The sequence below is a fragment of the Mustela putorius genome, unplaced genomic scaffold (genome assembly GCF_011764305.1).
Source record: "Mustela putorius furo isolate JIRA1106 unplaced genomic scaffold, ASM1176430v1.1 tig00003858_pilon_pilon_pilon, whole genome shotgun sequence".
Classification (NCBI taxonomy): Eukaryota; Metazoa; Chordata; class Mammalia; order Carnivora; family Mustelidae; genus Mustela; species Mustela putorius.
In genome coordinates, this window is record NW_025422010.1 from 27,514,004 (window position 1) to 27,540,340 (window position 26,337).

The window sequence follows — 26,337 nt, forward strand, 5'->3', positions numbered from 1 at the left end:
AACCAATAAAGAATTGTATGCTGTGTTGCTAATGGGGTTCATTTTGGGATCTCTCTGACCCATTGTCAAAGAGATATGCAGTAAACCCACCACTAAACTAGCGCACAAGAGACTGGTCTGTGCCCACCTGAGTTTCTCCAGCCGTACATACATCTCTACTTTCATCTCCGTAAATAAGTAATACTAGTCTCAAAGAAAACTGAGTAAGAGCAGATGGCTTAGGATAAGGGTTGGCAAGCTGTTTTCTGTCAAGTGCCAGAGAATAAAAATTTTAGCCTTTGTGAGCTATATGATCTATGTCCTAAGTACTCATGACATACAATTCATTGACACTATCTGATGACAGGGGTGTGGCTGTCTTCTAGTAAAACTTCACTTGCTTCAACAGGCAGCGGGCCAGATGTGGCCGTGCCTTAGGTAAACTCACTAGTATTTGGTGGGCAGAAGGGGAAAGCAGGGGGCTCAAGTAGAGCAAAATCAGATTTGTGCGCAAAGTGCATGTTTCCATTTTCAGAAGCCTTCCCTACTACTTCCCACTCTGGGGCACCTCCCCCTCGCCCACCCGGGTAAAACGCCATCTGGAAAAGCTACTAGTAAACTGAAGATTTTAGGATAAAATGATAAAATACTATGATGAGGTGTGTCTTTCCATTCCTAGTGGCATCGGTGGCTGAACCGTGCTGCATGCCCACGTGCCCCTTGGCAAGCGGGCAACCACACACTGTGCAGTGACTGGAACAGAGTAGCTTGGGGTTCCAAGTCCTTGGCTTCGGGAAAGAGGTGGGGCGGGCAAGAAACCCTTTGAAGTTCTGTGACAACCTCTGTGTTTATACATGTGTCTATTTGCAGCTTTCATCAGATCTCCAAAACGTTAAGCAAGCATCCCTGCTAAAGTTGTTCTGATCAATACAAGATGCAAAAATACGGTCCAGTAGAGAGGAAATTTGGGGGAAAGGGATCGACTGCAAGTGTTGGAGCCTAAGTGTGTGTGCATGCGCCCTGACCACACCCTTCTGATGGCACCAGCCCATCTTGGTTTCCACAGTATTTGCTTGGATTCCATAGCATTTGCTATTTCACTTCGTAATTACAAAAGACCAGACTCTCCAGTTTCAGGATAAGGACCTGACTCCAGGTGTGGGCTCTGTGACTGACGCACATCAGAAGCAGAGCCTCTCGGGAAGAAGGCTGGAGTTCTGCCAAGTCTCAGCCCGAGGTAAGGGAAGACTTTGACGACACTTAGGAGTTTACGTATAGAAAAATCACATATATATGAATGTACAAATGAAGACGATTAGAGAGCCATGTTTTACCTGTCACATTCCACCCCCAGTCTTTCTTGTGGGGGAGGGCGTGAGAGGAAGACATCCAACATTTAAAAATGGAAAACCTGGCTACCTGGGTGGCTCAGTCCGTTGGGCACCTGCCTTAGTCTCAGGTCATGATCCCAGGGTCCTGGGATCGAGACCTGCACCCGGCTGCCTGCTCGACAGGGAGTCTGCTTCTCCCTCTGCCCCTCTTTCCACGTGGGTCTCTCAGTCTCTCTCTTTTTCTCAAATAATAAATACATAAATATATATTTTAAAAAATCAAATAAAAATCCCACCTCAGTAAATCCCAGTGTCCAACTTGGTTCCCATTGTCTATTAACAGTTCTGTGGGGCTCTTGTGGCTTTCATGACTTCAATTAGTACAACCAGGCTGGGTACCTTGCCTATTAGTGGTTCAAGTCCAATAAAGATGACTGACAAAAGGGTTTCTCATTCTATAATGTGCAATATGAGTGGGAAGAGACTCCTGTTGGCCTGAGAATTGGGAGAGGCAAACTAGAAGAACCATTAAAAGTTAGAACTGACTAGCTGCTGGCTTCACTTTCCAGCAGTAGCTAATTACTGCCTTTCTCTCAGCCCCCGTCCCTTGTAGGTTAACCTTATATCCAAGAGTACATGTGAAAATTAAATGAGATAATGTACATAATGCACTGTACAATAGCTAACACCATAATCAGTCCTCAATAAATGTTAATTATAATCATCATCCAGGAGTAAACACCAATGGTGTGCCTTGTTTGGGGAATATGGAACAGTTACTTTTAATAGTTTTATGTGCCCACTGCCAAGAAGGTAAAAGTTTTATATGCCTATTGTCATGAAGATAAAAGCTGTAACTTTCTTCCTCTTCTTTTAATCCTTCACAGTTTAGTGCTATCAAAAAGCAGTTCTTTTTGTTTTTATATATAATTTTTTAAATAAACATGTAATGTATTTTTAGCCCCAGGGGTACAGGTCTGTGAATTGCCAGATTTACACACTTCACAGCACTCATCATAGCACATACCCTCCCCAATGTTCATAATCCCACCACCCTCTCCCTATCCCCCCCCAGCCCCCCTTAGTTTGTTTTGTGAGATTAAGACTCTCTTATGGTTTGTCTCCCTCCTGATCCAATCTTTTTTTTCCCCTCCCAATCCAATCTTGTTTCATTTATTCTTTTCCTACCCCCCAAACCCCTCATGTTGCATCTCCACTTCCTCACATCAGGGAGATCATATGACAGTGGTCTTTCTCCGATTGACTTATTTCACTAAGCATACTACCCTTTAGTTCCATCCATGTTGTCGCAAATGGTAAGATTTCATTTCTTTTGATAGCTGTATAGTATTCCATTGTAGATACATACCACATCTTCTTCATCCATTCATCTGTTGATGGACATCTAGGTTCTCTCCATAGATTGGCTATTGTGGACATTGCTGCTATGAACATTCAGATGCAGGTGCCCCTTCAGATCACCACGTTTGTATCTTTAGGGTAAACACCCAGTAGTGCAATTGCTGGGTCATAGGGTAGCTCTATTTTCAACTCTTTGAGGAACCTCCATGCTGTTTCCCAAACTGGTTGCACCAGCTTGCATTCCCACCAACAGTGTAGGAGGGTTCCCCTTTCTCCACATCCTCGCTAGCATCTGTCATTTCCTGACTTGTTAATTTTAGCCATTCTGACTGGTGTGAGGTAGCATCTCATTTGTATTTCCCTGATGCTGAGTGATGTGGAGCACAAAAAGTGGAAGTTCTATGACTACTTGTTCACCTCGGGTACAAAGACCAGAATTACCACTTTACCATGACTACTATGGTAATTCTGCAAAATCTCCTTCAAAGAAATAACAGTGACAGGCATTAAACCAGGTTTGTCTTTTCATTTTCCTGAGGAGTGCATAATCCTGAATGGGATTTGGGGTAATCAGCTGGGCAGGCAAAAGCACAAGAACCTTTTAACAGAATGAGAACAGAAAAAGCATGTCTCCTTATGTAGATACACTGGCCAACAGGGAAATGTGCTATTTAACTACCTCCCTTTGCCGGTAATTGGAGCTATAAAAAGAGCATCATTACAGCAAGGGTAAGCCCATAAATTCTGTCTGAGCACACACAGTCAGAAATTTTATAAGGATTCTAATTTTCTGAGTACTCAGCAATCTTAGTATCAATCAACTTATAACTGTTCTTCAGATCAACCTACAACAACTATCTTTTGCAATACTTTATCTTCCCTGCTGGGTTAGAAAATTGGCCGAAATCCTACTGCAAAATCTAAAAGCACCTTTTAAATTACTAAATGCAAGTCAGCAATTTTGAACTCTGAGAAAGCTAAATTCCGTTTAAGTGATTAATTCAATTCCTATGCCAACAGTTACTTAAAATTATTTAAAAGTTATAACAAACTGCTTAAAAAAATACTGCTTAGGGCTGCAATATTCATAACCACAAGCTTATTAACCTTGATCTTTTACCATCATTAGCTCAGCTTCTATTCCCTCCTGATCAATGTCATTCACTCCTGTGGCTTGTTCTATGACCTTTACATTGAAATCTTCCAATACTATTTCTCCAGCCCTGAATTGCCAAGATGCAAGCCCAGATTTCTACGTCCTTTTGAACTAAATTTTCCTGAACTAAATACCTCAAGTTTAACAAGTCCACAAATTAGCATACTGCCTTTCCACATCTCCCCTCGCAAGGACCACTGGAGTCACATTCCCAGAATAGGGAAAGACTGCACATCTCTACCCTCTGGAAAGTGATGTGTAGCTGTGAGATCTGCCACTAACAGTGAAGGGTGAGAGGGGCATGAAGGACATCACTTCTGGGTAGAAGCTTTAAGAGATCAACACATGACCTGCTATATTCTCTCTCGTGCCCCGACAAGCATGGAAGCATGCACAAGGACTTCTAGGTTCTGCAGTGAGAACAGAGCAGAGCCCCCTCCTAAACTGTCATAAACACGTGGCACGAGAGAGAAATAACCGCTGCTGTTTTAAACAAGTGCCATCTCAGCGTTTCTCTGATGAGGGCATCAGCACCCAAGCCAGTTAACTCGGGACTACTGAATGCTTCCCTCTTCCTCACAGCCCCCGTATCCCAACGTAAATCTCACCTTTGAAATATTTCCAATTCACCCCCTCCTCTATATTCCCACTGAACAAGTTTTGGCAAGAGGCCATCTTTCTCCTTGATTACAACCCTACAGCTTCCAAATATTATCATTCAAGTACACCGAACTTTTCCTGCCCTAAACAATCTTCTGAAAGGACACCACAACGATCCTTGTAGAAACTACATATGATGGAATGCTTCCCATACCAAAAGCCCTTCAACATTTTCCCACTGCTCCTATTAACAAACACTTGAGGAGCACTTCTGTAAACAAGCACTGTGCTTGGTACTCTGGGAACAAGGATGAGTCATTTGCTTGACACTGATCTTCGGACTGAGATATGGTGACACGGCTAGTTGTGGGATGAATTGCTCAATACTAGTATTTAGTAAAATATTAAAGTTTCTCAGATAACTTATTCTTTTAAAAAGAGATTTATTTGGGAGAGGGAGAGAGTGTATGTGTGCATGTGAGTGGGGGGAGGGGGAGAGGAGAAGCGGACTTCGGAGTGCATGGGGGTGGGGGACGAGTGTTTCCGTCCCACCACCCTGAGATCATGACCTGAGCTAAAACCAAGAGTCCAAAGCTTAACCTACTGAGCCACCCAGGCGCCCCTAATTTATTCTTGAAATAAAAACTAGAGTGCACTCCAGTTACTCGGTGAAAACTTGCCTCACTCAAATTCTTTTTTTTTTTTTAAAGACAGAACATGGTGGGGGGGGGTGGCAGGGAGAGAATTCCAAGCAGGCTCCACACCCAGCATGGAGCCCAGTGTGGGACTCGATCTCAAAACCCTGAGATAATGATCTGAGCTGCAATCAAGGAGCTGGACGCTCAACTGCCTGAGCCACCCACACACCCTGACTCTCAAATTCTAAAATGTTTTCTTGAGAGAAACAAAAAGGGATGGGGTTTAGCAGGGTAAGGATGTGCACAAAGCTCAAGATTCTACAGTGAGCCTCTCTGGAGACTGCTACTGATATGAGTAGCTTACACGTTATCAGAGTACGTTATCATTGTTGTTCATTACGTACTAATTTTTATGCTGGGGTTCATCAAAATTTCAGACCCGAGTGGATTCTGTGGCAGTTTACAGGCAAAGCTAATTTTATTGCACTTTGCTTTATTGTGCTTTGAAAATACTGCATTTTTACCAATTGAAGGTCTGGGGCAACTCTGCACTGACCACACCATTTTTCCAACAGCATATGCTCACTTCATGTCTCTGTGTCACGTTTTGGCAATTTTCACCATGTCAAATTTTTTCATTATTGTATTTCTCATGGTATCTGTGATCAGTGATTACGACTCTCTGAAAGCTCAGGTGATGGGAAACATTTTTTTAAATAATTTATAATTAAGGTATATACATTGTTGCTTTAGACACAACACTTAACTGACTCCAGTACAGTTTAAGTAATAACATTTATATAAGATGAGAAACCAAACACATTCACTTGACGTGCTGGATGGTGATACTTGCTTTACTGCGGTGGTCTGGAACCAAACCTGATGTATCACCAAGCTACGCCTGTATTCTGTTCAAACACCCTCTGTTATCTGTGTCCTGGAAAAGAGGCCAAAGGCTAAGAGCCACCAGGTTAGCCACAAGATAAAGGTCAAACTCCCACATGTTACAGCTCTTCAAAATCTGCTTCCAACTTGCCTTCGGGGCCTTATCTCCTATCACCCTCCATCAGCTGCCTCTGTTCTGGATGTTCCTAACCTCTGTGAGAAAAAGCACTCCCCCTCTTCCTAACCCACCCAAACTCTACCCCTCTTCAGGGACTAGCTCAGTAGTCAATTAACATTTTCTGTGCAACTTTCCTCAAGAGCTCTGCGCAATAGTAAGCTGACCTTTCAAAGGGAGCATTTTGATGCTTATTACACGTTATTAGTTGTGGAAGAATAGACAAGATGCTAAGTCAAAGAACAGTCAATAACTATGCTCCCAGCGGGGCTCTGAACTCCAGTATCAGGACTACACTTATGCCCCTTCGTGTTCCCAGAACTTAGTACTATGCTTAGAAGACAGCAGCAGGCATGGGATCCATCGTTGTTAAATGAACACCATTATGAAAACCACATTCCATAATCCCACATGGGCATCAGCCTACTGATGGGTGCTAGGGTGAACTATTACTTTGCAAACCTAGAAAAGGTGGTTATGTATTTATAACCTCTAACTGAAAAATCATCTGTCATTTTGAAACAACAGGCTAGCAAAAACTGTGTATTTACATATGCGTGTGCTTCCTTCTGTGTGTGTGTGTGTTTCTGTATGCGTACTAGTTTCCTTTGGCTGCCGTAATAAATTTTCCCAAAGTGAGGGACTTACAACAACAGAAATTTATACTCTCACAGTTCTAGACGCCTGAAGAACAAAATCAAGCTGTTGGCAAGGGCTGTACTTCCTTGAAAGGCCCTGAGGGAGATTCTGTTCCCTGCCTCTCTCAGCGTCTTGTGGGTTCAGGCAATCTTGGTTTGTGGCTCCTTCACTCCAGCCTCTGCCGCCTCCTCTTCCGTCTCAAGTCTCCCTCTGCCTCTCTCCTGTTGGAATGGCACTTGTTATTGGATTTGGAGCCCACTCAGGTAATCCGGAATGATCTCATCTCAAGACTCCAATTACACCTGCAAAGACTCGTTTTCCAAATAAAACAACCAATGACTTACAGCTTTGGACGTGGACACATGGAGCCACCATTCAACCCACTACACTATGAGTGTGTATGTGTGTGTGTGTGTTGTAGACTGTGCCAAAGAACAGTCCTCAAACCAGGCTTGACTGCACGTGTATATGTTGCCAAGGTGACAATCTGGAAACTTCTGGGTGCTGGGAACACCATGATGAACACGGAAGTCAGTGCCTGCCCCCATGGAGGAGAGAGTAAGGTAGGGGCTAGAGAAATCAAGTTATTTTGGGGGCGCCTAGGTATCTAAGTCAGATATGTGTCTGCCTTCAGGTCAGGTCACAATCTCTGGGTCCTGGGATAGTGCCCCACGCTGGGCTCCCTGCTTCACAGGGAGTCAGCTTCTCCCTCTCCCTGCTCATGCTTTCTCTCTCTCCCTCTCTCTCTCTCAAATAAATAAATTTTTTTTAAAAAAGAAATCAAGTTATTTTTTTAAAGTTTAAAAATGTAGTAGGAGGGAAAATTACACCATGGTTGTACAGAACAGGGAACCCTGCCTTCCCTGTTAAATGGAACCCTGATATTTTCTTCATTAGAGATGGCTAGTTCAGAGAACATTCCTGATTTTCAGCTTAGCTTACCCTGTGTTGGAACATCCACTAGAAGTCTGAGTTTCTGACTCAAAAAAATTATCTGACGCAAAGATACTCTATGGAACTACCACAACTCGTATAATTAAAGATGCTATCCCTCGTAATACAGTCATTACTTCACAACAATCAAGAAAGAATAAACATGGCTGATTAAACTACGACATACCATTAATTATAAGATGCATCCCAATTTCAGGGCTATTAAAATGCATACTTTGGAAATGGTGAAATATGTCCATTTCCATTTTCAAATATATTCTCACAACACAGGATAAACAGCTTATGATTAAATAGTATCACCAAATCTCAAGGTTCTTCCAGCAAAATTTTAATGCTGAGTTCACTTCACCCAGACTCAGAATATTTTTCATCTTCTTTCCATGAGGTTAATATATGTAAATATAATTCAGTAAGTCCTAAAATAAGACATAACCTCATACACTGAGTCTCTTCTAAGGTTGAGATAATTTGAGAAGTCAGAGATTGGAAAAGAACTCTGAAACCCTTGAACTGAAAAGCAGGAAGGAGTGGCCGGCTGCTGGAATTATCATTCCTTCCTTGCCCAGAACTTGCTAACAGGTCACAAGGTGAAGAACAGAGTGCAGAAACCTGTGTGTGTAGTGGGGCTGGGCTTGCAAATGCTTTATGGATAAGCTGGGGTATCCCCAAAACCCTGTGCCAGAGTCCTACTACACCCTGTGAAATGTACAATGAGAAGAGAAGACGGGACGCCTGCTCTCAGATGGCTTAGAAAGAGCTAAAAAGAGCAGTGATAAAACTTCTACCTATGCCTGACTCCGACCTACTAAAGATCCTCATGGAATGCAGGATTGAGATTTTGTTGTAGTTTTATGCAGAGGTCATGCAGGAGAAAAGGTTTCAGAGAATAATTTGTTGAGTCTCTTCTCATACTACTTATTTTCTCCTTTATTTATGCAGTCCGGGTTTTGACATTGAAAAGGCCCATGTTGCCCTCTGTTTTTCCTAAGAAGAGTTACTCTTGGTCCTTGCATATGAAATTAAGACACTCAAGAAGACAATGCATCAAAGATTCTGCGGGAAGTAAGGAATATGTAAGAGAAATTTACTTGAAGTCTTTAAAAATGAACAGATGTGGGCCATAATGAAATTTTTAAACACACGTAACACACGTAAACACACGAAATTTTTAAACACCATTAAGAATGGTGTGTGAGGGGCAGCTGGGTGGCTCATTTGGTTAAGTGTCTACCTTAGCTCAGGTTATGATCCCAGGGTCCTGGGATCCAGCTGGCCATTGGGCTCCCAGCTCAGCAAAGAGTCTGCTCTCCCTCACTGGCCTCCTGCTCCCCCTGCTTATGCTCTCTCTGTCACATGAATAAATAAAGTCTTTTTTTTTTTTTTTAAGATTTTTATTTATTTATTTGACAGAGATCACAAGTAGGCAGAGAGGCAGGCAGAGAGAGAGAAGGGGAAGCAGGCTCCCTGCTGAGCAGAGAGCCCGATGTGGGGCTGGATCCCAGGACCCTGAGATCGTGACCTGAGCCGAAGGCAGAGGCTTAACCCACTGAGCCATCCAGGCACCCCAAATAAAATCTTAAAAAAAAAAAAAAAAAGGAATGGCGTGTGAAAGGGGCACCTTGCTGACTCAGTTGGTGGAGCATGTGACTCCTGACTTCAGTGTTGTGGGTTCAAGCACCCAGCTGGGTATAGAGATTACTTGAATATAAAATAAAATAAAAATAAAAAATAAAATAATGAAAGTGTACCCCAATCCAAAAACAAATGGAGGAAATACACTTTCAATTAATTAAGTAGTCTAAAGAGTGCAAACTGCAACTGCTTCTTAAATTCTGAAAGGCACATTCTCTGCTCTGCTCTCTCTCTCTCTCACACACACAAACACACACACACACACACACACACGCGCGCGCGCACGAACAGCAGCTTAGTAAAGTATCATTTTAAAACAGATTCTTCCCTGGAGAAAACTTATTGCCAAAGCATCTGGACTATATTCCAGAAGGCATTTAACAAGTTACTATCATTTCCCAGACTCACCAGGGTAGTGCTGGCTTTAAAATGAATTAAAATTTTCTTTAGAAAAACAAATCTCAGGCCTCCCACAGCCATTGGAAAAGAAGAGTAAGTCAAGACTGGGGTGGTCATGGCCACTTCTCTTTGAGGAATAAAGGACTGTTTTCAGATTTCATTAACTACAAGTATTCTTAGATCACAGCCCAATGCATTCCCCAAAAGACAGGTGCAGCTGAAATATATTCTTCTGCTTTTAAAGAGCAAAATAAATTTGACAAAGATAGTTCAATTCAGTAGTTAAGCAAACTTTTGAGTAAATGGGCTGGCATAACAAGTCTGGAAGAAAATAAAAATCTTACATCATATGCAAAAATTAATTCCAGATAGATTAATGACTTAAATAAAAAAAACTTTTTAAATCCTCCTGGAATAGCTAAGAAACTACACATATATTCCACGGGTTGGGAAGATCCTTCTTAGCCAAGAGTGAAAACACAAGAGACTTGTCTGTCCATATAAAAATTTAAAACTCTGAAATGGATAAATATAACATAGTCAAAAGATAAATATAAGTAAGGAAAACTCTCTCTGTAACATACAAATAGCATCTAGAAATTGGAAAGAAGGAGTCAACAACAGAGAAACCAGCAAAAGTATGATTTCAATTTGCAGAAGAGCATTCTAAGTGGTAAACAATCATATAAAAAGGGCACAAAATCCTAAGAGCCAGGGAAATGCAAATTAACATAGCAATAACATCTCATTTTGTATCCATGAGGCTGGCAAATCGTTTTTAAAAACTTTGTAACAGGGGCACCTAGGTGGCTCAGTAGGTTAAGCCTCTGCCTTCAGCTCAGGTCATGATCTCAGGGTCCTGGGATCGAGTCCCGCATCAGGCTCTCTGCTTGGTGGGGAGCCTGCTTCTTCCTCTCTCTGCCTGCCTCTCTGTCTACTTGTAATCTCTGTCTGTCAAATAAATAAAATCTTTAAAAAAAAAAAAAACTTTATAACAGCTAATGATGACATGGACTTGGAGAACTGTTATTCTCCTACATCAGTGATGGAAATGAGAATCGTTATGGACTTTTTGGACAGCATTTTGGCAACATCTATTAAATCAATTCCTGTGAATTGATTTAAATCAAATCAACTTCTGTGAATTGTGGTACTGGGATGGAAAACCCACTTCCCCCTATATTTTTTCTAAAAAGATTTAATTTTGATCTCTGCATGTACGATTAAGAAAATCAGTAAGACAGTGCTATCAAGGATGTTTTAGGAGAGGAAATAAAAAATGAGATAGAAATCACAGACTTCTATAAAAACAATGAGCAAATGAATGACTTAGGCATATGGAGGTTTAGTGAAGTATTATTCAGAGGCTAACAATTATAAACAAACTGATCACCAAATCAACAGGAGTATTTCCACACTGTGGAATATTATGCAGCTATGAAGAAAGAATGACTTTGTATTTCTGAAAAATTCCCATGAGTGATATAAGAAAAAAACAAAAAAAAAAAGTAAAAAATAATCCCAGTTTTATAAAGCAATGACACATTTCTCTTCCAATATGTACCTTTGTATGTGTATCTAATGTCAACATGGGATTGTATGAGGATGGAGAAAAGAACAGTATGTACTGGATTATTAAAGTGGGTTGGTGGGTAGGCAGGGTTGGGTTGGAGGAATGGGGGTTGATATGAAGGGAGGAAGAAAAAAAAACCCTAAAATGCTTTGTTCGTGTAAAACTGTAAGTGTGTGTGTCTGTGTAGTGTGAAGAGAGGACACATGAGAAGGACAGTCACTAGAATGTTGATGGTGGTTATTTCAAGGTGGTAGGAGCTCAGTTTATCTTTAGTCTTTAAATATTTTAAATATTTTTATGTATTCAAATTCTTCATAATGAATATACTATGTTTACCATCAAGGGAAATGAAGTTTTGTTTCATTATGACAATTTAGAAACTAGATATTTATGCTTAGTTCATATATTTTCCTCCTTCCCTTCTCTCTGGTCTCCAGTTATTAGCATAATAAGTGTAGTAAGTATTGTATTCTCTTTTTTTTTTTTTTTTTTTAATTTGAGAGAAAGCACAAGCAGCAGCAGCAGCAGGGAGCGGGTAGAGGGAGAAGCAGGACTCCCCGCTGAACAGCAATCCCAATGGGGGACTTGATCCCAGAACCCTGGGATCATGCCCTGAGATGAAGGCAGAGGCTTAACTGTCTGAGCCACCGCCCCCCACCCCGCCCCAGTCCCCTGTATCACAGTATTCAACTGCAGAGTCTACTCAGATTTGCATCTTCCCAACTGACTCAAGAAAAGGAGAGTGAGCAGGGTATCTTGGCAGCCCAGGGGTTAAACATCCAACTCCTTAGTTTCCACTTAGGTTACAATCTTGAGATCATGGGATGGAGCCCCCCGTGGGACTCCGCACTCAGTGGGGAGTATGCTTGGGATTCTCTCTCTCCCTTTTCCTCTGCCCCTCGCCCACCCGCCCCCACCCCGGCCTTTTCTCTCTCTCTCTCACATAAGTACATCTTAAAAGAAAAAGAAAAAAGAGTGACTGAGTGAGAGTGAGGGGGAGAGGAGGGAGAGAGAGGAAGAGAAGGATGGAGAGAAAGAGAGAGAGAACACTAGAGGGAGGGTAGAACAATTCATAAACTACCTGATCTACTGTAAAGTTAATCTGAAATTTCTTTGGCAAAATAATCTTTTTTTTTTTAAAGATTTTATTATTTATTTGACAGACAGAGATCACAAGTAGGCAGAGAGGCAGGCAGAGAGAGAGAGGAGGAAACAGGCTCTCTGGGGAGCAGAGAGCCCGATGTGGGGCTTGATCCCAGGACCCCAGGATCATGACCTGAGCCGAAGGCAGAGGTTTTTTTAACCCACTGAGCCCCCCTAGGCGCCCCTGGCAAAATAATCTTAAAGTCATCTTGTACTTCACTTTGAGCAACTGTCACCTAAACCCACTGATAAACAGAACTATTCAAAGAGTCCTCTGTGCCAAGTGGGTAAACAGATACACATTTTATTCCCCATCGATCACTGCCTATACAAAAAGAATTAAACTAGGCTTTTGCTCCTTGTCTGTGGTTCCCTTCTTCTTAGACATCACACTGAAGCGGACACTGACCCAGACATTCAACAGAAGAAATGAAATGACACTCAAACGATCTCGTTTGCTTTTCTCCCTGGTGTCTGGAAGCTGTCTGTGAATCTGTTATTTATTCTCTCACACTGGCACTCGGGCTCTAAGCTTCAACAGGCTCTCACGGTCTACCTTTTGTGAAAGAGAGAACAGGAAACACTAACTGCCCCAAATGTAGTAAACTTGTCAACTTATTCTTAGCCCTGAAAACCAAATACGGATGAACCTTATTGGTTAGCTTAAATTTCATGCAATGCAGAGGAATTATCAACAAAAAAGTATCTGTGGGGTCCTCTCCTCTCCATGACTTGAATTCATGTTGTGAATACACAGCACGGTTTTACCAAGATTTTCATGAGATTATTTTATTTTATACAGCGGAAGAGGATTCCTTTGTCCAGAGGACTGGCCACAAATGCAACAAAGAACATCACACTTAAACCCAATATCCAGGTTGATAAGGAGAAGTATAGCTTCGAAAAACTCTACCAAACAAATGGAACAAAGGGCTCATAAAATTCACAAAATATGATAAAATTAATGGTGATATTCTAGTAGTAATCAAAGAAACACAAATGAGAAAAAGTGCCAGTATTTAAATTATCTAAATTGGCAAAGACTAAGAAATAGCCATGATATTCAATGATGTACAAAGTGATAAACTTACCCATTCACTCCTAATGGTACAAACTTTCCTGGGTACAATCTGGCAACACACATCAACAATTTAAAAATAATAAATTCTAAATAATAATCCCATTTCCAGGAACCCCAAATAATGAAATAATATATAACTGACCAATTCAATTACATGGATATCCTCGAAAACATGATACTCAAAACAACCAAATGTCTAACAACTAAAAAATGGTCTAACAACTAAAAAAATGTCTAACAACTAAAAAACCACCAAATAGTGGTTTATTGCTAATAACGGAATCCCATTCAGTCCTAACAATTTTATTTTTAAGAGATACTAATAATGAAGGAAAACGCTCATAATCTATTGTGAAATCAAAAATGCAGTTTTATATACGATTTGGTCTGACATTTTTTCCCCCCACTTTTATAGTCTCCATTTACATGCCATGCCTGCATAACAGGAAAATGTTAATAGTGGTTACATAACAAGTTATATAACTTCTGAAATTAAAACTGATATTCATTTTTGTCCTTTTTTGGTCTATAGTTTCCAAACTCTCAATAATAACGATATCTGGAAGAAAATAGCAAATACCTTCTTAAAACACCACCACCAAGCCTCTCTGGCAAAAGAAAGCAAGAGGGGGAAGAAAAGTATCTTTAAACAAATGGACAACTATTTCCATTGTGTGCATCAGATCAGAGAGAAAAACCCGAAAAATATGCAAGCCATAAAGAATGTGAGGAGTGTCCTATAACAATATTTTTTTTACAAGTATACAACTATTCATGGCTTACTTATAAAGTGCTTTCATGTTTAATAGAGGGCCTTTCAATGGAACTGCTTTAAGATTTTAGCTCATGCTCAAGGATGAAAAGAGAAAGGCTGGGGCAAGAGGTTCAAACTATCTGAGCTAAAGAAAAAACCTGTACAAGAAGATGTTAAGGAATCCGGGCTGAATGTACAGCTGTTTTGCTAAGATTTTGTGTAGGGGAAAAAGGTGAAGAAAAAGCATCTAAGCACAAATCTAAATGGCAGAGACTGCTAAACAGCACCCTGTGTCCCATGCTCCCCTTCCTGTGGTAAGAACTCACGAGTACTGTATCCAGTTAAGACATCAGTTCCTTATATGCCTGCCTATAGTGGAGTAAGTCCTGACCAATGAGATGTAAGTGAAGTGCTATGTTAGGTTCCTGCTGTATGAGATGTACACGTGATGGCTAGAGCTCCAGCAACCATTAAGGACCATGAAGTGAAAACCACCTCCTAAGCATGAAGAGCAGAAAACACGAGGAGCCTTGGTCCTTCACTCCCGACCTGCCATATTTATCCTGGAATATATGCCTTCAGACTCCTTTTATATGAAAAGAAAGAAATCTCCATGTTGTACAAATCACTATTTTTTCTCCTGTTATGCACTACTAAAATCACCCTTAACTGCTATAACCTGGCCATGATGAACTTGTGAAAATTTCTTCTGATCCTCTCTATTATCAGTGGCTCTCTGTTTCTCGCAAAAGCTGGGACCAAAATAAACAGGGGGAACAAAAAAAGGTTAACAGAATATCTGTAAAAAGCCTCCTGTTTCTTTCTTATGTTTAAGTAGGTAATCTGCATATTCTAGAGCTCTCTCTCTCTTTAGACATGACTAACTAAACTGTTTTTAACTTGCCTCTGGTGATTGATTTCGTAGGTCAGTACGGTTCAAGGTAAAAAGGGATCTTGCATTATTTCAACTGTTAACCTGAAACAGACCAAACAGCACAAGCTCCCTGAGGACTACCAATGACAATGGAATGAATGCTAGTTCTTTGATTCCAACCATCTTTTGCTCACACGTTGCTGATAGAGAGGCCATTCAAAGTGAGTGTCAATCTCAATCGTGAGTACACGTGTACAGATGGATGTGTTTCCTGAGGCATTTCACTAATCCATTTTTGAATGCATGACAGACTGTTATAACCAGTGCTTCCTAATTACCTACAACGTAGCAAAATATTAAAATAGAAAAGTAAACGTTTACCCCTTTTTGGTCACTTTTAGATATCTGAATCCGTTCCCTGCCACAAGAAAAAATGTGAACTAATTACCTGAACTAATTATCAAGAGCAAATCCTCATTTCTAACATCATAAACTCTGGTATTGAGAAAGCCATCATATTTGAAAAATAAAATTTCTGACCAAGGAAGTTTTCCTCTACTGAGTGGATAAAAACGACAGAACATAACTTATTTTAGATATTCACAAGGATATATCTGTAAGCACTGTTCACATTCCCTCCTAATCCTAACAACTTACTGAAGATGTTAAATATTAACCTAAATAACAAATATCTTCATTGCTATAGGACTTCCTATTGCATTTTAAATTCAATAACTTGGTATTTATTAAACAACCATTAAGTCATCAAAGCCCAAGTGGCATTTAAATATTTCAAACTAGGTTTAAGAATTAGCAGAATCAATTAAAATGACTTGCCCTTTAATAACAAAGTAATTCATCCACAAAACTGGAAAAAGCCTTGGGAACATTGTTTTTTCCCTCTTTTACCACCATGTAATACTTCCACAAGGGCATAAAAAGAAACTCATTGTCTGGGATTAAGACGCTAAGGTCTCAAGTCAATCTTGCGGCTATTCTAGGAAGATGACAACTGTACCAAATTAGCAGTTGTAGTTTTATAACCAAGTGGCTTACTTTGCTTAGAAGTAAAATCCCTGGTACCCTGAGAAGATGAAACATTGGAGAGTTAAATGGTTAGCTGAGTATCTGATCAGTCCTATTCTTTATTATACTGTAAGAGTTGACTGATTCCAGAGACTGATGGTATTCCAGTCCATACAAAATTAAACATTCAGTGACACAGCTACATGTAATATGTAAAGGAGGCATTTTAATTTTGGAACAAAAGAACAAGTAAGAGAGCAAAGAATCTAAAAAAGAGTTGTAATTTCCAGAAATATTTTTTTTTAAATATTAATAGCTAATGATCCTAAGAATCACTATTTTATCATGACGGTCCACTAAGTATTTTCCCTACTGCTAATTTGGGGACCCACCATCTTAGTTCAATTTATGTATTTACGAATATGTCTATCACAGCTGAAACAAAAGTGAAATTCTACTTCAAACATGCAGAAGTCATAGATGCTTTAGTAATACAGACATTTGGGACCTGAAATGTTTAATTCTGAGGTTTGCTCATTCATGTAATTAACTGCTTATGAAATATCTCTCATATGCCAGGCATTGTGCTAGGAGCTGGGAAATAGCAAAAATAATTATAGATACCTTTAACCTGAAACTCAAGGAAACATTTTTGTGCCACTAAGGAGCAGGGCTGGGTGCTGAAGTGTGGGGGAGCATCTTCTTGTGGAAATGTCTTCTAAACGGCTTAAATCCCATGGCATTTAAAATATTTTAACAGGTATTTCCTATTTTGTCAAATATGACAAAATAATACATAAGCCAGCAATAAAGTTATTTTTCAAGTTACACATAATAGCTGATGTTCTTAAGACTGATGGTCCCGCAGAAGACTAGAGGGAGTTTAAGAGTCTGCCTAGAACTGCAGCTCAGTAAGTAAGTACCAAGACAGATACCTCAGGAATCTCAAAAATAATGAGTTTACAAGCTGGCCTACTAGGACTTGCTATTTCGGTAAGGCAGCCAAAAGAGCAAAAGAGACTCAAATATGCTCTTTAAACTATGACACAGTCGATCACAACGGTCAAACCAGTTTCCTTTCACAGACAGCCAGAGTGTGTTAGGGTTTTCAAAACAGCCACCTCACTTGAAAAGCAAGAGGCTGAAGGAGCAATGTCCAAATCTTGTCTTGTGGGTCTGAATGCATACCCCTGCCCACCGCCCCCCAAAATATCCCTTCCCATTCTTTTTTCATTAATCCAGAGGCATGGCCAATTAGAGGAAAGTCAAAGACTTTGGTACATGAAAGAATATTCGAGAGATTTTCTTTAGCACCCACTTGGTATATGACATTATTCAAGGCACTCCCTTCCTGCTAACAGTCATGTAAGTACTCAGAAAACCATCACGACACGAAAAGTAGCAATGAGTATCTACTAGAAACATATCTACTAGAAATAGGTTCAAGGGTCTTGGTAGCATTTGGTCAGACTTACATGTGATGCTGGATGATGTGAAAAGTTTCTTTCCTAACTTCCTTCTCTGGTCTCTCCCAAACCCAATCTTGGGTTAGTTAGCTCCTAACACTTTCTCTCTGATAAAGACCTTAACCCCACCTTTTTATAACTGGTCGAAGACCAGATCTGAAATACTCAGAAGGAAACAGAGTGATGTCACCCTGAGCATCTCCCTTGGTATCTTTAGCTGTACAAAAATAATAAAGAATTACTCAGTGCCTTTCTGATACATCTGAAGCCTCCCTCTCAACTGGTCTACACCTCCACTACTCCAATCTTATGGGTGCTGCTTTGCAATACATGCGTATTTCACATATATTATTGCATTTAACTCTCATACTAAGCAGATACCCAAGAATGCTGGATGCATGAGGACAGAGATTTCTGATTTGTTCAGGTTTACCGACCCCAAACTTATAACAATGGCTTGACACATAGCAGGGGCTACTACTAAATATGAGCTGACTGAAGAAACAAATTAACCAGTAACTATGAGATACATGGACTAGGATAATGTACATCTTCTTCTGCATGAGATTTCTACAAATCAAAGGGGTATCACTAAGGTCCATAACTATGAAATGTCAGTTCGTGAACCTGAGTGGCGAGGTTTCTAGGCTCCAAATCCAGCATTCTTTCAACTACTGTCTCTCCAACCCAGGGCATATGTACCCTCTTACAACACAGAATGTCAGGGGTAATGAAGCCATGGAGAAGCAGATCTTCCAGGAATAAGATGACACTAGGGGCGCCTGGGTGGCTCAGCAGGTTAAAGCCTCTGCCTTCAGCTCTGGTCATGATCCCAGGATCCTGGGATTGAGACCCACATGGGGCTCTCTGCTCAGCAGGGAGCCTGCTTCCTCCTCTTCCTCTCTGCCTGCCCCTCTGCCTACTTGTGATCTCTGTCAATAAATAAATAAAATCTTTGAAAAAAAAAAAAGACTAAGTTAATTTAGAAAAAGAAATTATACATGCATGCACTCACGCACACACACACACACACCAGTCATGGAGATTTTGAGAACAGAAACACCTTTGACATCTGCTAACGGCCACATGGAGCCTCGCCTGGTTCAGAGCATCCATGCCTCTGTTCCTTCAGCCTTCCAGGCACGTACATGCTAGTTAAAGAAGGACTTCGGCACAAAGCAAGGATCAAGCTCCCCAGCACCAACACACCTGGGGCTGAGCACCGGCTCTGATTGCTCTGCACAGCTGGAAAGGAGAGGCTGGTCCTGATCCATCATTGCAGCTGCCTCCAAATCCTACCGTCGTCTTCTCCCTCCCAGTCATTCCAGGACTTGGTAGTCCTCTTTCAGCAAACAGGGCCATGAACTCATTTTTCATTGATGGAGGCCAGCATTCTCAAACAGGGCTACATGTTTGATGCAAAGCCAATACTTCCCATCACAGCTGTAAGGGTGTCAATTTCCAGTGCCCCAACTTCCCAATATTCTTTTGGCTAAAAATTGATTAGTCTGGGATCAAGGCTATCAGTGAGGGACATCCATCCCAGGATGAAAGGAAGCTGTCCTCCAACACCTACCTCCCTGTCACAAAGACCCTTCACCTATTTTACAGAAACAATGTATCTTTAGATCTTTCTAAACTGCATTACCCCAGGGTGTAAAGACCTCAGGGTGAGTAACAAAGAAACAAATAAAAAAGCTAATGCTGTAGAGGAAGGAGTCTTCAGCACCTGGGTTGCAATGCCTTTTCTAAATCAGGTAATCTGCAATTCTTCATTTCAAATGACCTGAAATATTCAACTAGAAAGAGCCCTAAGGTCAAAAGGAAAATACGATACTAGGTTTCAATTTATATATATTTTTGTTACAGAAAGAATGACTGATAGATAAGACACTTTTAAGCATAAAAATACATTAGATTGGGATAGAATTCTGTAAGGGAAGGAAAATATAAATATGAATTTAAAAAGGAAAAAGGGCATAAAGATTTTAACTGTTTAAGAAGAACTTATTCATGCATTTTTTAAAAACGAATGATACTGGGAATCCATTATAGACCTACTAAAGTATTTTAATGTAACAATTTAAAAGGTCAAGATTTATAAGATGCTGAAAAATGTCATCCTTTGCAACTGTTTAAACTTAAGATGAAAAGTTTTAGCAATCACGTTAAAAATGTGCCTAGGGTACAGACTTCTACAGGATTTGTTTGGAGCTACAGGAACAAAAAAAGTGGAAGAACACTGCTATAGACTAACCTTTGGAGACGTTCCAAGACGAAATAACTGAAAAGACAAAGAATGAACAATTTCCCACCTACCTAGTCGTGAGCTAGGGTGGGTGGGAGATGGGGAGGGCATTAGCATTCTCTCCACCCTCTTCCTGTCCAGCTGTCGAACACAGTTCTACAGCCAACAGTTTCTAAGCCCCAGGACCAGGTTAAATAACTAATCTCAACTGCATTGCTGATGGGGTTATAGCCCTTGGCTGACAAGCTTGTATCTTACTTCCTAAGGAGAATTGCTACTTCTTGAGTACTCTTCTTTGTTTTCCAGAAAAATTCATGAGGCAAGACCACAAGGCTCTCTATTTTGTATTTCTCTTATCATAAGATGACAAATTTCACTGCTGGGGATGCAATATTGAATGTATCTATCTGACTGGCAGTTCAGGTGTTAACATGCATTATGCAAAGAACTGGAGAGTTCTTTCCTGTGTAGTTGATGTTTTAAGCATGGCAAATGTACTGAGGAGGAATCCCAACAGGCACGGCTACGTACCCAAGCCCTCAGATACCGTGTCTTTCCTTCTTTCTCTGATTTCGTACTCTCTTCTTCCCCACTGCCCTTTCCGTCTTGTCAGCCGCTCCTTTGGGAAGCAGAAGGTAGTCTAAATATGATGGATGAGGCCAGCACTTAATTCGGTGTCTACACTGTTTGAAAAATATTGACTTTCCGGTCCTCAAGCTCTCAGAGAGACAGTGGGGCTATTTAGAGTAGACATTAGACCTACTTTAAACCTACTCCCATTTAGTGTGAAGAGGTAAAGTTTGAGATAAAAGGTCTTTCTTTAGAGTCAGAAAGTTTGCTGAAAATCCCACTCCGCACATTTACCAAGTATGTTACTCAATTTCTCTGAATCTCAGGTTCCCAAAGTCCTTAAAATGGGGTGCTGAGAATTTGAAACAAATATGTGTCAAACACCTGGAAACGTACAGCACGTAGTTGGCACTCAATAATCAATAGTTATTAAGTTAGATGTTTAATGTTCTTTAATGACTGCTTATAATTAGCCAATAGTTCCCTCTTGGCATCACGTCAGTGAGTGGCATGTTTTTCAGTTTCCTTCTAGCCTCTTTTAAAATAAGTGATTTGAAAAATAAAATAAAATAAGTGATTTGGAAAATGACTACCTTTCATGTCTAAGTATGGGGTGTGTGTGTGTGTGTTGTGTGTAAAATGTACCTGTAGTGCTAAAACTGGCAAAAGGACACAGAATGAGGACAACACAAAACCTGAGATTTCAGCTACAGCTTTTATAAACATGGTGACGTACCCTGAATATGTTGCAAGCATTGCTGTGAAATGTGATTAAAAGTAAGCATGGAATCAATGATCAACTCTTTGAAAGGCTATCCAAATTTAATTGGTAGGCTAACACTTTCTTCTCATAGCATTAGCAAAGTTTTTGTTTGTTTGTTTGTTTAAGGATAACTAATATTGTAAGGCTGTGGGGGAGAGTGGCACTCCCACAATTCTCGTAGTAGTTAAAATGAGTATCACCTTTAGATCCTGAAACAATTTGACAGTGGATCTGCAGGACTCAAAAAGATTCACATACCTATTCAGAAAGGCAGGAATATATTCCTACCCAAACAGATTTATGGGTCAGGGCCTTCGTTACATCACAACTTGTAACAGTAAAAAAAACAACAAAAAAAAAAACGAAGCCATGGGGCACCTGGGTGGCTCAGTTGGTTGGGTGACTGCCTTCGGCTCAGGTCATGATCCTGGAGTCCCGGGATGGAGTCCCACATCGGGCTCCCTGCTCAGCGAAGAGTCTTCTTCTCCCACTGACCTTTCTCCACTCATTCTCTCCCTCTCTCATTCTCTCTCTCTCACACATAAATTGAAAAAAAAAAAAAAATCTTAAAAAAAAAAAAAAAAGCCACTGATGTCCACCATAGGAACTTGATTATACAGTACAGCCATCCCCTGGAATAGTATGCAGCTATTAAAAACAAGAAAATTTTTAAATAAGATGGGACTGTTAAGGAACAAGGTATAAAGCTGTATTTGGCTATGATTCCAAAATTGTATGTGCCACTGTTGATTCTCAAGGCATAATAAGAGAAAATTTACCATCAAGAATGGGAATTACACATGATCAAAATCCATTCCACAGCTTGAAAGGACACAGTGTTAAAGACTTGCAACCCACGTCCTAATTTTAAAAAGAAGTGTGGGATGAGTATACTGCTGATTCAGATCCTTCTTATGAATGGCAGGGATAGGAAACCAGATAATAAAGCTAAAAGTTCTATCTGCAATTGACATTCAGGCTCCTTAAACTTTGAATTTAATGAAGCTTTTGGGTGACTTTTATACCACATGCATCAATGATCTCTGCCTAGGTAAGAAGTTTTGGCAGTGTGCAGTGATGACAGAAGGTCGGAAAAGGTGACGACTCAAAACCTTCCAATATACACAATTTTGCACAGTGGAAGAGGAAATGAAACACTGTGAATATGAATACACACACACACACACACACACACACAGAGTCAGACCTGCATATACATAGTTAAAGCACGGAACACTTTCCCACCCCACTGCATGCGGAAATGCTTCAACACACACCACCTTTCCTTCCTGGGTTCATCTGTACTTATTAGTAGTTGGAAAACTCCTAGTTTATTCCCACCACTACCATGTCCAACCAAACAAGGCTAGAAAGCATGGCCAAAATTTCTTTCATGAACTTTTTTGCAGTTACTTCTCACATCAGTACTTCAAATGTCTCATCGAACCCCACAGATAAGAAAAAGAAAATGCCTTTGGACATTTACACATCTCATGTTACACAGTCCTGTACTCCAGAAAAGGAGTAACCCAAATCCATGTGACTTGAAATGACATCTTTCTGCTCAGTGCTCCTCCTTTTGACTTGGCCTGTGTGACCACAGCTCTATCTGCTTGCCTGCCAGCCTGGGCCCAAGGGCTTCCAGCAGCCCCACAGCGAAGCATGTTCCTGAAAACAGCCTGAAATTACATGAAGTCCTAATCATCTGAAGTTACTGTGAAAACACAAGACAAGACACACCTAAATTGCCACCTTACGGGTTACAATTCAAACTGAAAGGGGTCTACTTGCTTGACAGTATGCACTTGTTTGCAGATGTCACACTGCAGAGCAAACAGCTGGGGGGGGGGGCTGGTTGGTTTCTGGTGGTCAGTTTCAGGAAATATAAGCATTCTTAGTTCTGAGCTCAGGTTCCCAATCAATATAGATTTTGGAGACTTAAATGTTTTCCAGGCTCGAGATGTGTTAATAACGACCTTAAGCATACCATCACTTCTGCTAAAAACATTTTCTACACTCAGCCCCAAATTACTTTCAGTTCGGTTAAACAAAACAGACAAGCTGTAATAAAAGGTCTCTGAGAAATGTGATCCCTTTCATTGGTCACCCAGGAGCTTTTCCTCTTAAATCTGCTGCTTCTGGGGGAAGGGGGGGGAGAGCATCCAAAATAATGATGCCACCCAGAGCACAATGATTTTTGTAAGAAAGTTGCCTAAGATAACTCTTCAGGATTTCCCAGGTTGAGTAATTCTTGCAGGCGGGTGAGGAGGGACAGCTCGCCTCCAAAATTACTATCTGCAGAGGTTTCCCCAATGTTGATTTTTTTTTTTTTAAGACGTGCTTTTTAATTATACTGCAAGGGCTCTGATTTTCACATCTCTAGCTGCTGCTGGGGATAGCTGAGAGCAACGCGCTAGGGCTGCGGCAGCCGCTCGGGCCAACTCCAGCGCCGGAGGGGCGGGCAGCCCACTCCCCACCCGATCCCACCCACCCCAGCACACGCGCGCACACCCGCGCCGAGACTGCGGTCCGGGCCGGTCTGCCCTAAGCTGGCGGCCGGGCCGGGACTCACCGCTGTCCAGCCGCGCGATCTGGGGCAGCCGGTAAGTGCTGACCAGCAGGTCGAGCGGAACGGCCACCGAGCTCCACTTCACATCCTTGAGGCTGCAGCCCAGCGAGGGCGCCGGGTCCATCTTCCCCGCCTCCTCCTGCCCCGCGCTCCCGCCGCCGCCGCCGCCGGCACCACCCGTGCCTCGGCGGCCGCGACTGCTCGCGCTCGCGGTCTGGGGCGCGCGGGAGGCGCCGGGCACTCCGGCCGCGGGCAGTCCGGGGGCACCGCGGCTGACGCGGCCGGGAGGGAGGGGGCCCGCGCCCGGCTCAGCTACCAATGCGGGGCATGGCCGGGGCGCCCCGCGTGCCCTCAAGCCCGGAGAGGACTCGCAGCAGCCCCGCAGCTGCGGGCGGCGGCGGCGGCGGCCGGGGTGGCTGCGGCGGCTCCCGCTCCGCCTCCTTCTCTGGCCCCGGGTGTGCAGCTGCGGCGGCCGTCCTCGCGCCTCCTCCTCTTACCCCTCCTTCCCTCCGCCTCGAGCTCGTGAGGAGGAGCCGCGGGTCTGAGAAACGCCATAGCAGCGCTCCCAGCACTGACCAACAAGGTGCGAGCAACGCCTGCGCAGCTCGGGGAGACGCCGCCTCCGCCTCCGCCTCCCCGGCGCCGCCCGCTCCGCCTCCCGCGGCCCGGCGGGCTCGGCTGGGCGTCAGCCTCCGGGCCGCGGCCGCCGACGCCTGCGGCTCGGCGCGCTCTCCAAGCTTTAGCTCTCGCTCCCCCGTCCGACGGTTCCCGCGCCCTGCAGCCTCCCGGGCGTCACCGCGCGCCCAGGCTCCTTCCTCGCCCAGGGCCCTTCCGGGAGCCCAGCACGACCGGAGCGAGCTCTGAGTCCTTCCCCTAGTCGTGGCGTCGGGCACTGTCCCGGGCTACCCCCCACCCTGCCGCTGGAGTGGCTAATACGGGCCACAGGAGAGACTTCTTTGGTGTCCACCTCTTGAGAGTGTCACAGAGAGACCGGGAGGGAAAGGCAGGCGTGGAGCACTCCTTGGCGTTTCTCCCCCAACCCCACAACTCTACCACTGGGGCTGGAAGTTAATCCTGCCAGTCTAGACTTTGCTGGGCAGCCGGGACAGCGCCAAAGCACCGAGATGGAGAAGGGGGATGATGAGTGAACAGTGACTACAGAAGGGAAGGTGACTGTTGGGTTCAGGACCTTCGTTGTGTGAACTGAGATGCTGGAGACCGCGGGGTAGGAGGTCACCAACCCCCATAAACACGTCCAGGGAAAGAGCAAACTACCGGGAGCCTACTGGGGCCAGCTGTTTTCACATAATTTTCTCAGTTCTCTTCCAGTCTTTAAGGTCGGGATAATTCCCTTTTTCTAGATACGCATACCAAGACTTTAGGTACTTCGACAAGATGACACAGCTTGTACACAGCAGTGCTAGGATTCAAATCCACAGCTTACTTTCCGTGGTAAATCGTTGTTTCCCCCAGTATTGCAGTATGGCCTGCTCTCTGCAGACGCAGCTCAGAAGGGAAAGGTACTGTCGAGTTCCTCTTTAAGCAGATCCTGACCTTTGTGTGCTCATCTTTTTTTTTTTTTTTTTTTTTTAGCATTATTTTACAGTAGCAGAGGTGAGTGATTACCAGGTGAAACGGTTGCATATCAACTCTTTCTGTTTTTCCAACATGTATCCAGTGTTTCGTGTGTGACACAGAACAAGAGCCTGCTTCTCCAACCCAAGGGAATTTGAAAACACCCAGCTGCCTTTCAGTGGGCTGACTTAGGTCTGTGCCAATGAACAAGCCCTTCCATTAGCAACTGAAGAACAACACCGGGAATCTTCTACACCCACCTTCCTTGCCCTCTCTCTTGGAGGCATTGGCCACAGTTTTCACAAAATTTTTTTGCTGAAAGTTTTGACCTCTGTGTCACGCACATCAATTTTTTGAAAAAGTCTTAGGGAAAAGTGAGAAATATCTTAATATATTATTTTACTCAGAATCACAGGCCAATTTAAGTTATAAGGCTTTGCTCATAGAAAGAAGAATTTTGAAGAAAACTCAAGAAATGAGGGGTGCCTGGCTGGCTCTGTGGGTAGAGCATATAACTCTTGACCTAGGTATCATGAGTTTCAGCCCCACATTGGGTTTACTTAACAATAATAATAATAATTTTAAAAAATAAGGAGCTAAGTGCCAGCTAATTTTCTTCTACCCAAATTATTGTTTTAAAAAAGTATTATTATTTAAGTCTTTGTTTTAATTCCAGTTGGTTAACATATAGTGCAGTATTAGTTTCAGGTGTAAAATACAGTGATTCAAACAATTCCATACATCACCCCGTGCTTATCATGATCTAAATTATTATTTTTGGAAATAGAGTTCAGATTCCAAAAATGAAATAGGAAACATTTAAGAATGGGCAGGGTGGAGGTCCTTCAACTAGGTAAATCCTGAAACCTTATATGACAGAAAGACTTCTTAAAAAAAAAAAAAAATAGTTTTCTCCTGTTATGATATCCTCTTTAAAAACTTCAA

The 26,337-nt window shown here is 42.2% G+C and overlaps 1 protein-coding gene across 2 annotated transcripts in view; it reads right to left on the reverse strand.

The window, feature by feature from the left end:
* Positions 1–24,414, reverse strand: part of GAREM1 (GRB2 associated regulator of MAPK1 subtype 1) — a 205,224-nt gene extending 180,810 nt beyond the window's left edge. The window contains exon 1 of one of the 2 annotated variants that reach the window (XM_045065489.1): positions 23,821–24,414. In XM_045065489.1, the coding sequence (XP_044921424.1) occupies positions 23,821–23,941 (121 nt within the window). In that variant the 5' untranslated portion in view covers positions 23,942–24,414. The remainder of the gene's footprint in view (positions 1–23,820) is intronic. The other variant, XM_045065490.1, reaches the window with a different exon arrangement.
* Between the last annotated feature and the right edge of the window lie 1,923 nt (positions 24,415–26,337).